Here is a 13,916-nt window from a genome sequence, read left to right on the forward strand (position 1 = left end):
GCCACCCTTCAATTTTTTTTTTTTTTTTTTTTTTAAGATTTAATTTTTTAAATTAAATTAATAAAAAATTAATATTTTAATTAGATAAAACGGAGAGTTTTGAGTGGACTAATGACAGTTAACAAAAATTGATGGTAAGGAGTTTTCTAGTAGTTTCGAGTGACCCAGAGACTAAATTTTCAAAAAAAAAATACCCATAGAGTTTTTAATAAAAGCGCGTTGACCTAAGGATTTTATATATGATTTCTCAAAAAATTATTATCATTATTTTCGAATTTATAAGAATATTTTTGCCTTACTGAAAATTGAGCTTGAAATTCAATCTAATGTAGTAATGTATTAAAGTTTTCCTTATTTCGTTTCCAATTATTCTTATTAGTACTTCAATTTGAAATTAAAACAAACGGAGCCTTAGTTTATGGTAGTAGCAACAGAATCACTGGGGTTGTACAAAATCCATTTTTCGCTTATTTCATGAACTAGGAGACAATTGCAATTTTCGTTGTTATAATTCTATAGGGTTTCATGCTATACCTGTTGAAGTACTTTACAAGTAAGCTCTTCATGTGTTCTTAGTTCATTTTAATTTCAAGTATTCTGAAAATTTTCCTTGTATCCCTTGCAAGATTTTCCTTCTCCAGCCGATACAATAAAAATTTTGTGCAATTCTTCAACTTTATTTACACAAAAGCATTAAATGCTAAAAAAAGTACCAATGCTACTCACAATTCACATGTCAAACGACAATCATGACTTCCATTAGAACAGTCACCAAAACCCAAAATTAAGATAACAATTCAAAATCTATAAACAAATGAGAATTTGATAGCACCCCTAGATATCGAATTTAGTAATGCCTTTGCTTTTCTTCTTAATGACTCATGTTGAGCTAGTAACCCAGCAAAGTTGCAGACTAGAGTTTTGATTTGACCCGTGAATTAACTTGAATTCAACATGAATTTAGTGAGTTTGTACCTAAATCTCGACACAACTTAAACTTTACATGCAATTTTTAGGTTGTTAATTTTTTATATGAGCTATAAATTCCATGTGAAATTAACGAATTGAAATTAAAAATCTAACTCATTTAATTAAATAAATTAAATTAAAGTTTATCATATTTTGACATGACCATGACGTGAACTTAACACTCAAACATCAATTACCCACCATGCCATGTCATGGACAAAGGGTCAACTCTCTAGATCTTCAAAGATCTCGGAACCACGTATTTGGGCACATACGTCAAGATCACCGTCTCCTTTATGATCAGTAGTGGAAAGAACGCGTAGTTATGCAATGGCTTAATTTGACCTTTTTTTTACCCTTTTTTTTTCCTTTTTTTTTTTGTGAGCGACTCGCATTGTCTCCACCACCTCAAAGCCCAAACCAAACAGAAGGTACCTTGTTAAATTATCAGAGCATCTCCAACAGTGTAGCTAAAAGGAAGATATTAGCTATATTTAGCTATTTTTGTCCTTTTTTTTGCTCCAACAGAATAACTTCATATTAGTTATTATACCTTAACTGCTACTGTGAATAGCTTCATATTGCTATTCACTGTAGCACACTAGATTGTTGAATATAATATTATTTTCACATTATTTTCTCTCTCTCCCTCAATGTTTCTTTCTCTTCTCTCTTCTCTCCCTCCCTCAACGTTTCTCTCTTCTCTCTTTTCTATTCATGAATTTATGATACAAATTTAAGTCTTTTGAATCACTTAAAACTCTCCAAAAAAAATTGAATAGCATGCATATAATTGACAAACTAAAAATGGAAAATAAATAAATAAATAAAAATAACACGCAGGTATACTGCGTGAATCAATTTTATTGCAATTTACAAGATGATGCAAAAGTGGTCACGGATCAAAAAAAAAAAAGATTAAAAAATAATATTTAATAAAATAAAGAATTTGTTGGAGTTGGTATTAAAAAATGAGTAGTTAAAAAAGAGAATTGTGCTTTTTGACTATGTAGAATACCTCTTATTGCTAGGGATGCTCTCAGTTATTCCAAAAACTTAAACCGATAGGAAGATGTAAAATTAATCACTCAATTATTACTAACACTCCCCCTCACATATAGGCTCAAATTCTCTTTTAATAGGTAATGCCCAACATGTAAAATATTTAATTTAAATAAAAGTGAATTGACGGTGTGAAAGTTCCATCCAACACTCTAACCCATTGTTAAACGTAAAATATTTATGTTTCACTACAAAAAAATCAATTTTTTCCTTACCAGAGTTTTCTGACGTGTCATGGTGTCTGACACGTCAGAAAACTTTTCTAACGTGGCGTTTCTGACGTGTGTTAAATGTCAAAAACATAGGTGTCAATAAATTTTTTTTACTGACGTGTTACTGTTTAACACGTCAAAATTTACTGACGTGTCAAAATTGACACGTCAGTAAATTTTAAAAAATTATGAAAAAATAATAATTTTTCTTTTTTTAAAATTTTTCTGATGTTTTTTTTCAATTAAAAAATTTATTAATTTAAATTATTTTTCAATTAAATTATGGGAAATTATATATAAACTTATTAGGTCAACGTGCCTTCATTAAAAACTCCCTAGGTGTTTTTTTTTTCGGAAATTGACTCCCTGGGTCAATTGAAACTACAATAAATTCCTTACCGTCAAAAATTTTTAACAGCCGTTAGGTTACTCAAAACTCTCTATTTTACCTGATTAAAATATTAATTTTTTATTAATTTAATTTAAAATTAAATCTTAAAAAAATAAAAATAAAAAATTGAAGGGGGCCAAGGGGGGTGGTACCACCCACCCAACATGGGGTGGGTTGCCCCAGGGGTGGCTTTCCCACCCATGGGGTGAGTGTAAGCCACCCATGGGTGGAGGAAACCCACACACCGTTGAGTATTTGTGGTCACCACCCGTGGAGGGGGTGGCTTGCGGAGCCACCCACTTTCACCCCAGAGGCGGCCACCCATTGGGGGGGTTTGGGGTGGCTGAGGCCACCCTCCACCCATGGGGTGGCTCGAGCCACCCCCTGGGGGGTTTGGGGTGGCCTCCTCCACCCATAAGGTGGCTCAAGCCACCCCATGGGTGGTTTGCAGGCCACCCCAAACCACCCTTGGGGTGGCTTACGACCACCCCATTGGGGTTGGATGCCACTCCTGGCCACCCTTCAATTTTTTTTAAAAAAAAAGATTTAATTTTTTAAATTAAATTAATATTTTAATTAGATAAAACGAAGAGTTTTAAGTGGCTTAACGGCTGTTAAAAATTTTTGGTAGTAGGGAGTTTACTGTAGTTTCGATTGACCTAGAGAATCAATTTCCGAAAAAAAAAAATACCTAGTGAGTTTTTAATGAAGTCGCGTTGACCTAAGGAGTTTATATATAATTTCCTTTTTTTGTAATTTCTCAGCACGGCATGCCATGAGGGAGATCTCCCTCTCTTTTTCTCCATTTTCTCACTCTCTCTCTTCTTTTCTCCATTTTCGTTTCTAGCTCCAGCTCTCCTCGCTTCTTTCCTCCATTTTCTCACTCGATCTCTCTCTCTTCTTTTTCCCAGCTCTCCCTTTTCTCCATTTTTTCACTCTCTCTCTCTCTTCTTTTCTCCATTTTCAAAAACTCAAACCCAAACCGAAAAAATCTTTAAAAAATCAAAAACCCAAATCAAAAAATCAACCTAAAAAATCAAAAACCCAAACGCCAAACCCAACAAATTAATCTTCAAAAACCCAAAAAAATCTTCTTATCTTCTCTTTTTTTTTTTTTTTTCCTTCTCTTCTTCTTCTTCTTCTCCTTTTCTTTTTCTTCTTCTCCTTCTGCTTTTCTTCTATATGCTGTTTCTCTTCTTTTTCTCTTCACCTTTTCTTTTTCTTCTTCCTCTAGAGGAAGCTGCCGTGCAGAGAGAGGAGAGAGAGAGAGTGGGGAAATAAATGAAGAGGGAAAGAATAAATAATAAGAAGAAGGAAAAAGTTGAAAATTCCACTCATTTTTTTAGTGACGTGCCAAAATTTAACGCGTCAAAAATTTCTGACGTGCTATTTTTTGCCATGTCAGAAAAACATTTACTGACGTGGCAAAAAATTGTGTACTGTAGCCACATCAGAAATTGATTGTTTTTTTTAATGGAACCAACATAATCAACTCCACAAATCCTCACTCGGCAACGTCCATATTCTCCACAAGGCAAGTGCGTGACCTGCAAGACCACAATCCTCTCAAGGAATCTCAAGCAACGGCTACATCCAAAATAAGGCAAATGAAATCCTATAATTATAGCAAACCCAATCAGCCTAACGGCTAGTGCTCAACTACAAGAAAGGAAAATCAAGAAATTTGTCATTCATTTTGTACAATACTTTCCTTTGTAAATCTGTCAAAGAATGTGTATAAATTCAGCATGCATCAATGGAAAATGCAAGACAGCAATCACACAGAAATATTCAAATTCGTTATTTTTTAAGTGATTCTCTCTCTCTGTAACTTACTCTCCCTCTCTCTCTCTCTTTTTTCTCCGTGAGCTCTATCGCCCAGCCCTCTCTGTCTCCCTTGAACTCTCTTCTCACGATTTCACTGTGTCTTTGTTTTGCCGTTGAAGACAAGGAGAAGGAGTAAATTAATAGGAAAGGAAAAGAAGAAGGGAAAAGGAGAAATAATAAAAAGAAGGGCGGCTGTGATTATAAAATAAGGAAAGAAAATAATGGAGATTGAGAAGTGATAGGGAGAGTCGGCTTAGGGTAAAAAGAAATATAAAGATGACAAAGGTGCGTTGAATGAGGGGATGAAAAGGAAAAAATAATATAAAATAAAAATAATAAAATGAATCAGAAGGTGGTGTCGGCAAGGTGTTCTAAAACTGGTAAGGGAAGAAAAGTGAAATAATCCATATAATTCTCTTAAAATAATCAATCGTCTAACATATATATATATATATATATATATATATTTTAAAGCAAATAAGGAGTGGTACAAGGATATTAATTCTAAATTTCTAAGCAATCAATCGTACGTCTACTAATTCTCTCTACTAAAGAGATATGATGATTCAAAGTAATCTCTTTTAAATGGGGATCTTAAATTTGGAGGCGTTTCAAAGCAATCACTTTTTATTGGGTCCGTCTATGCGGCGGCCAAATTGAGGCAGCCAAACGTCGTCCAGCGGGTGACTGCCTCTAAAAACTAAAATAATAATAATAAAAAAAAATAATAAAGAAATGAATTTATTTATTTTTTTTTTTTTTTTCTTTGAGCTAATATTTGGATTCTAATGCCTCAAAACTCATTGTTGGATTCAAAACTAAAACTAAAAGGTGGAAGGTTAACCCTTTAGGAATGGTATTACCCTAAAGGGATTTGGTCATCCTAAATTTGATGCTAATACTTCAAATTTGATACTAATACCTCAAATTCAGTCATCCATAATCTTCATTGTAACCTCTTTCCTCTTCAATTAAAAAATAAAAAATAAAAAATAAAAAAATCACACTTGGTAGACACTTGACTGACTCTTGGCAGCCGAAAATCTCTACTCATTTTATTACTATTCAAATAAAAAAATCACTATAAAACAAAAAATTTTCATTATTCCATACCAAACATTCTTACTTTTTGTCCCCAAGAAGTAGCTCAATCGGCTGTGACCACACTTAATGAAGTGGAGGTCATAAGTTCGAATCCCCCTCCCCCCTCTTGTGTGGACATGTCAAAAAAAAAAATCTTACTTTTTTTTTTTTTTTTTTTTTAAATATTCTTACTTTTTTTTTTTCACATAAATCAATTTTTACTACAGTATCGAGCTAAAAGCCTTTAACAAACACACGAACCCCGTAGGTCACCTTGTGACCAACGGAGGGTCACCCATGATGGTTTTTATTTTTTTTAAGAAAATAATAATAATAATATGACCCGTGGGGCATAAGACGAGTGGGTTAGATCCACCAGTGAACCCACGGGTTAAGAGTTTTTTTTTTTTAAAAAAAAAAAAATTATCTTTTAATAGAAAATTAGGGTATTTTAAGAATTTCACAATCTTCCGTTATGATTCACTGTCAAATCCTAACGGAGTGTGGAATTTGGAACGAAACAAAAGTTTGATACACCTAAGTGAGAGTTTTTAAACATTAGAGTATTTGGAAAAAAACGCGCCATTTGACTTATTTACGTGAAGTTACCCTAATTTTTTTTTTGTTTTGTCTCTGACTCTCTGACACCTCAAAGCCAAACGGAAACTCGGCGTGAGCTGACCGTTTTTTCCTTGAGTGGCGGTGAACCAGACTTTTGGTTGGCAGAAGGAAAAGAAGAGGTTGTATCATGTATGCTTATTTTGCTTTTAACATGATAGACCAGAGAAATACAGTTTACTATTCTTCAAAGTACAACTGCGAGTATAGCCTTTCTCAAGTGACTTTTGTGTGTGCTGATTAGTCAAGAGTAATCCGGATGTCCTAGACTGCAGCTGGATTGCAAAAACTAATTGAATCATCCACAAAATGGAGCCATAGAATTTTCTTGATTGTTTCTGGGCCTTTGTAGTGAAAAGACCTAAGAACCAAGTTCCAACCCAAAACAACCACAATCACAAAATGCAACAATATATATATATATATATATATATATATATATAAAATAAAAATTATTGCCTAATTTGCCTTGATAATAACTCAAATCACCAAAAACAATAAATCAACCTCACATCAACATCATAGGATTTTGTTGATGAAGTGGGAACTATGTAAGCACCTTAAAGGTAAAACTACTATAGGGCAGCCAAATCTAAGAAGTCATTATAACAATAAAATTATAACCTTTGTAAATCCTAGGCTCTGTAAGACAATAAGCTTCTTGCTTGCTTCCAAACTCGCCAATCTTCTTGCCGTGCATTTCCTTACCAATCTATTGGTAGACTCTTTGCGATTGAATGATGTGTGTGATTGTTGTTTGAGTAACAACAAAGAACAAGCCAAATGAGTGATCTTGAAACTTGTTAGAGAATTTCAGTTAGTACAACATTGACGTGGGAGAGAAAACATCTAGAGGGGTTCTATGATCAAGGGACACTCTACTTCCTCACTACACGTGAAAATCCAAAGTTTAGGTGAAAGTAATGGGAATAATCAAGATATTAAGAGAGGGGAAGCTCAAGGCTTTGTACAAATCCTCTCTTAGAACAAAGGAGAAGCAATAACCTTAGGGTTATCTCTAGAAATTTTATGCTTGGCTTGCTTGAAAACCTAAAAGGGCATCATATTATACTTATACCAAGGGAAAGAGTAAAGTTAAAAAGATGCAAAAAAGTTATTAAGGGAATACAAACTAGTTCGGGTATCTTGGTCATAACTTTTGATCCCGAACTCTGATTGATGCAATCTCAGTGGTGTTGGAAAGCTCATTCATATATCTACAACTTTGTGTTTACAAGATTTTTCCAATTCAAACATTTAGTATGTCAAAATTGGCTCACAAGATTCTACATATGCACAAGTGCGTCGTGAAGCAAACCAGGCTCATCGTGACTGCTTGAGGCCAAAACACTCGGCTTGACCGCCTGCAAAAGCCCATCACGATGCCTATGCAACTCCCTAAGGTAGAAACTCTAGGCCTAGCCACGTTCAAAGCATGTCACGACGCCCATGTGATGCTAGGAATTGTCTTAAATAATGTCACAACTTTCAGATGATCCCCAAGTATATTTAGGTGATGTACATGTGTCAGATCTCTCTGAAACACATAGAGACTCAACTTTTCACATTAAAATACTTCGGTAATGCAGAAGCAATAACCTTAGGGTTATCTCTAGAAATTTTATGCTTGGCTTGCTTGAAAACCTAAAAGGGCATCATATTATACTTATACCAAGGGAAAGAGTAAAGTTAAAAAGATGCAAAAAAGTTATTAAGGGAATACAAACTAGTTCGGGTATCTTGGTCATAACTTTTGATCCCGAACTCTGATTGATGCAATCTCAGTGGTGTTGGAAAGCTCATTCATATATCTACAACTTTGTGTTTACAAGATTTTTCCAATTCAAACATTTAGTATGTCAAAATTGGCTCACAAGATTCTACATATGCACAAGTGCGTCGTGAAGCAAACCAGGCTCATCGTGACTGCTTGAGGCCAAAACACTCGGCTTGACCGCCTGCAAAAGCCCATCACGATGCCTATGCAACTCCCTAAGGTAGAAACTCTAGGCCTAGCCACGTTCAAAGCATGTCACGACGCCCATGTGATGCTAGGAATTGTCTTAAATAATGTCACAACTTTCAGATGATCCCCAAGTATATTTAGGTGATGTACATGTGTCAGATCTCTCTGAAACACATAGAGACTCAACTTTTCACATTAAAATACTTCGGTAATGCAGAAGTTTTACAACCAAAGTTTTGAACACCGAATGAAACCAATTTCTAAAACCTAATAGTTGAGGTTGCCCACCCCTTATTTTTATTGCTTATTGTGTAATCTTCCCTTTCCCTTCCCCCACTTTGTCAAGGAAAAACAATAGCAAGTTCAGTGGATGCTGAATTTTATGGATGCATGCAATGACGATTATAGTTTGGTTTCTTATGAAAAGTAAAAACCATAGAAACTTGATCAAAATTCCTTACGAGAACTAAAAATTAATGAAAGATTCACTCCTTATTTGGAGAATCGTTTGGCGTATTCTTCTTATGAAACTCAAATTCCTTAGCTAAACTGATGAACCCATCAGAACAACTTCACTCAGGTTATTCATCCAAAAAAAACCTCTCTGGTTGATTGTGACATACGCATCATCTTTGCAGGTATCCATGAAATTCTTTCCAATTTCGAACTTTAGAATGTCCGAAAGGTCCACAAAATTGCAAAGGATAAAATGATTCTAGACATGTGCCTAACCCCATAACCACTTTTATTTCTGAGTCTGCAAGCAAAGGACAAAGTTTCCATCAAATTTCCTTCGATTCGATTAATTAAATTGATATTTATCTTTAAAATATGTGATTCTTGCATATATTTTTAATAACAGTCCGAGTGATTGTTAAACGTGCCATCCAGCAAGTGCTTGTTCGGTAAACATAGCGTCCATGGGACTCGGGAAATACCAATACAAACAATGTACCAAAGATGACGCCGTCGAGATTCGAACGAAACATCACTTAGAAGGCTGCCATACCAAGATCACCTTGTTTGTGCCATGAACAGGTAATATACGTATAACATGAATCCAGGAAATCACATCTGCCAATCTGAGAGTAATAACAACAAAGAGAATCTATGCAAGCTAACAGATTGCCTTTTTATGTAAATATGATCCATAAATTTAGTGTTTCATGTCTACAGTGGAGGCCTGCAATAAAAAATAAAAAAACATGCCAAATGTAGCCCCAGTGTGTAGGGCAGTGAACTGAAATCCTAACAAAAAAGAAAAATCAAAATCAAAAGAAAGAGACCAAGAAAAAAGAAATGAAAACCTTCGTGTTTACCAGCCACACTAACAGCAAGCAGTAAAGAACTCCACCATCTGGTGCTAAATTGTTAAGGTGGCAACTTCTATAATCTGAAGCCTCAAATCTTCAGGGCATAAAATATGAAGACTATATAACTAGGAGGTGTATCTATTTGTCACACCCAGAAACTGTATGATGCACCGGCTAAAACATGCAGGTATGAAAAATGATGACACTCGGGAAGAATATTTGGGATTTTTATTCACACCCATTAGAACATATTTACACGAAAAAACCATGGCAGCACGAAAGCTATTACCAGGCACGCCATCAGGAAGTTACAAAATGGCTGTCCCCGCCAACATCCTCTACTCCGGTTTGAGGAATTACTACTGCCACCTGTAAATCTCCTTTCATTCCATTCCTCCACGAATCTGTTACCCCCAACACCAGTAATATTTTTGGCTGTTTGACCACAAATTTCACACAATCTGCATGGATAAAGAAAGAAATTTGCATAAATAGTAAATTCTGAACCTAGGTGCTTGTTCAAAGCACTTTGATAAGAATCAAGTGTAAGTGTTCAACTTTTACAGCATCTATCAGCTAACCATGAAACTAGATTAAAACTCAGGAACCTGTGGATCACATTCATCAGGAAACCATGTTCCCCGGAATCCATTACATGCAATTTTAACTGCTCCTTAAGCCACATTTGGGTGCATGAGCGTGTGCATCTATCCATTCATTATTCCATAATCTAACAACCAGATCACTATTTTACTAAATGACTAATTCCCTTGTCACACAGAGGGAGGGCAGCCAATTTTGTGTGTGACAGACAGCTTTACATTATTAGGTTACTGAATCACATTATTCATCTTCTACACTCTAATTAGATCATTTGGAGGGGATCAAAATCACCATTCTTTATTTCCATATGTTAAAATATATTGAAGTACCAGAGAGGAAAATGCATATATAAAGAATGGTATGAGAACAAACCTGCTTTAGTTATGCATAACACTGTTTCAACCAATATAGATATTGACAAAAGGTGATTGAAGAGTTAACAAAAAAAAAAAGATTACATATATTTATGCGTGTGAACTCCTGGCATAGAAAAGAAAATAGCAATATAAAGCCAAATTTGAACAATTGCAACAATTAAACACTAATAGAAGCAACGGATAAATGATATTTGAAGGCCTTGCCAAGTGGCCTCTAATGTTAGAGTTGAGAAGCCCATCGTGTAGAATAGGGCATAGACCTCTTGTATAATTGATTCTGCTAGAAAGCAAATGCCCTTCTACCAATGATAGAGTAACAAATAAGTATAATGCTACAATCAACCTAATATATTTCATTATGCTTGCATCTTCATAGCTCAATGCTTCTTTGTTTTTCCAATAAAGTAAATTATGCTATACAATTTAGTTCAATCCCATCAGAACAGGTGAGCGTAGGACCTCTGGTTCTTCTTTTTTTAAAAATAATAATTATAATTATAATTATAATAATAAAATAAAATAAAAAAGAATAGAAAAAATAGCAGAAATTAGAGATCAATGTCTAACATTAAGAGCATAATAAACTGACGAAAGAAAGTAACAAACTTTGCCAAGTGAATCAATCTCAAAAACCCAGTCTAAGCTTATGAAGTGCAATCTCAACACCCTCAAATGCTCTTCTTAAATAATTCACTGGATGGTCACAAATTATTAACTTTTAATTCCATTTTTGTAATGGATAATGAAAGAACCAAACACTAAATTCTTAAATTTTATCAATTAGGGCAAGATACGAGAGAGAAAAAAATCCAAGTATTGTTAGTGCCTGTCATAGGAACTTTCAGGTCAACATCTTGCTCAAGGTGGCTGCTTTTGGACATTGCTCGCAGTCCAGATTTACCAGAGGAAAAAAAAAATAAAGATGAAGCCAAACATTAGTCCTCAAAAGAACCAAAACCAATTAGATTAATGAAATAAGAAGACAGACAAGGTTGCAAAGCTCCAACTCCAAATTCAACACTAACACATATATTTTCCCCACAAAACATAAGGCAAAAATCAGAAACAAGAAACAATTACCTGTTCCCTTTTAGCTTAAACCACGTCTCGGCACAGTAATTATGTGCAATGCCTAGCTCATCTTTACACCCACAACCAAGCTCAATTAAATCCGTTGTTGAAGTCATATTAGCATTACTAGTAACCACTGGTGTCCCGTCCGACGACTGCTCCGAACTCAAATGGCAAATCCTGCAAACCCTTTCCCCATCCCAATTCTCACCAAACCCTTTACCACTACCACACTTCACATCAATCACACACGCATTCCTCTCCAATTCAGACACCCTTGTCTTCGCCTCTTTTGTCGATACCTTACTCGACCCGAATTCATCACTTCTTGCTCCCGAGCCCATATCATCTCCCCCAATACACAAAGCCTCATCCGCATTAAAAACAACCAGAGTCTCACACACAACCTCACCAGCCAAATTGCTAGAATTCTCACTCATTCCTCGATCAATCTCCTCTTGGTTGACTACATTTTCTTGTTCTTTTATTAGCACCCTACCCAATACTTCCAAACCCCCATTTCCTTCATTAACACACACAGTCTCCCTCTCTTCTGAATTAACCAAAATCACACCCTCAGCCTCAGACACCACCCCATTAACCGAACTGCTCGAACTCTCACAAACCCGACCCGGTAATACCTGACGCCCCTCCTGATCCATTAACAAACAACAAATTTCCTAACCACTGCATCAAACTTCCCAACTTTCTTACAAAACCCACCACCAATATTTTGTGTGCATATATATATATATATACACACACCCAATTACATAACAAACATTTATTTCTTTGAACAACAAAGAATAAACAATGAAACCAAACCCAACGACATGCTCAAACCTACTCTTGTAATAAGCCACTCCATGCCATTGAACATATTATAATCTCCAAAACCCATAACATATAAAAACCGAAATCCAAGAAAAACCAAACCTTTGATCCTAGTTTATGGAAAAAGAGCTCCAATCGGCATCCAAGATATGCGTTTACTTTCAGTTGCCAAAATCTGAAAGAAAAATAAAATATACAAAAATAAACAAATAAAAGTTGGAGAACAGCCCCAACCGTCGTAAACCGAGGAGGAAGAAGGATTTTAATTCGTGGGAATTGGGGGATTGATAAATATAAGAGGAAAGAGTGGTGGGTTAGGTGAAGAAAGGAACTGGGAAATAGTAGGAAAGAGAGGTTGAGTGAGAGACGAATTTGATTGGATGCGTTTCTTAAATATCGCTGTGGGGAAGAAAGCACAGGATTACTATAACGCGCAATTTGGCCTACGGCCTACTCATTGCCCTTGGATTTTCGGGTGACTTTTTTGAACGGCTTGGATATACGTGTTCCTTTTGCCCATTAGTAACGTTCTCCGAGTTTTCTTCGACTTTTCGTGCGGGTTGGGGTTTTGTTTTTTTTCTTTACTATTATTTATTTATTATTTTAATCTTTTGATTTATTAATTATATTAATGTGATAAATGTGAATTATTTAATTATAAAAACTTTCTGACCTTTTTTCACCCATTGGAAAATTTATGGCGGGTGGAGATGAATCATGAGATGAGGGTTGCTTTGACTCTTAACAATTTGATAAGGTAGATTATAGGATTATCTAAAATTGTTAGAAAATTCTATTATAATTAAAAGTCAAGAGAAATGGTATATGACATAAATTGGCGATACACTAAATAATTAGCTTAGGCTCACTCAAACCGCCTTTACATGGAAGATAATCAAGCCATCAGATCACACAATTACCATCCAAAGGAAACTTAATTAAAATAACTTTAATAATCTTCTTTACTTGGAAACTATACACTATTATTAATGACCATTTAATGGTCATTAATACAATCAACATGGTAAGTTACGCCCTACAAAAGTAATTGAATATCACTGACACCGATGTTACTATATTGGGCTAGGAGCTTCCCCCGTTAAAAGGAGTATACCTGTGGTACAAAATAGAGATTCTTTCCACAAAATTCTTTATTTAGTTTTCTCTCTCAAAATGAGTTTTACAGATTTAAGCATAAGAGGTTTTTTACCGCATCACCCTAATAGCTTTTCTTTTGCGGTTGACCCGCTGCTAGTCCGATTGTCCCATAATATAAGGGTTGTCTCTGTTATTGTTTTAGGTTAGAAAGTAAGGGTTAGATAAATGTGAAATTGGTTGAAACCTCATAATCTGTCATTGTCCCAAACAACAAAAATAGTTTTTGACAAGAATACTCAAATTGATTTAAACTAAACATGACTAAGTCAACTTTATATGATGGCTTTACTTGCTTGCTATTAACCTTGTACATGAATGTGAAGAACATATTTGAAAAGCGTGAATGCAAAATAGTATGATGAAAGTGACCCTACAATTGTTAATGTTGCAGTGCATATTAGACACGGCAAACCTTATGATGAGTCCAAATCC

General features: G+C 35.0%; 1 protein-coding gene across 1 annotated transcript; it reads right to left on the reverse strand.

The window, feature by feature from the left end:
* Nucleotides 1-9,494: 9,494 nt before the first annotated feature.
* On the reverse strand, nt 9,495-12,720 carry LOC132172392 (uncharacterized). The gene is made up of 2 exons (XM_059583880.1): nt 11,502-12,720; nt 9,495-9,902 (listed from the first exon to the last, which is right to left on the reverse strand). Exons 1-2 carry the CDS (start codon nt 12,152-12,154, stop codon nt 9,683-9,685), a joined length of 873 nt encoding a protein of 290 aa, XP_059439863.1. The 5' UTR covers nt 12,155-12,720; the 3' UTR covers nt 9,495-9,682.
* Between the last annotated feature and the right edge of the window lie 1,196 nt (nt 12,721-13,916).

Source organism: Corylus avellana, chromosome ca2 (assembly GCF_901000735.1).
Source record: "Corylus avellana chromosome ca2, CavTom2PMs-1.0".
NCBI classification, from domain to species: Eukaryota; Viridiplantae; Streptophyta; class Magnoliopsida; order Fagales; family Betulaceae; genus Corylus; species Corylus avellana.

Excerpts from the sequence above, each read along its gene's own strand:
- LOC132172392 (XM_059583880.1), bottom strand. The coding sequence starts at position 12,154 with ATGGATCAGGAGGGGCGTCAGGTATTACCGGGTCGGGTTTGTGAGAGT. Across the intron at positions 9,903-11,501 it reads TTTAAGCTAAAAGGGAACAG|ATTGTGTGAAATTTGTGGTC; the intron begins GTAATTGTTTCT and ends TTATCCATGCAG.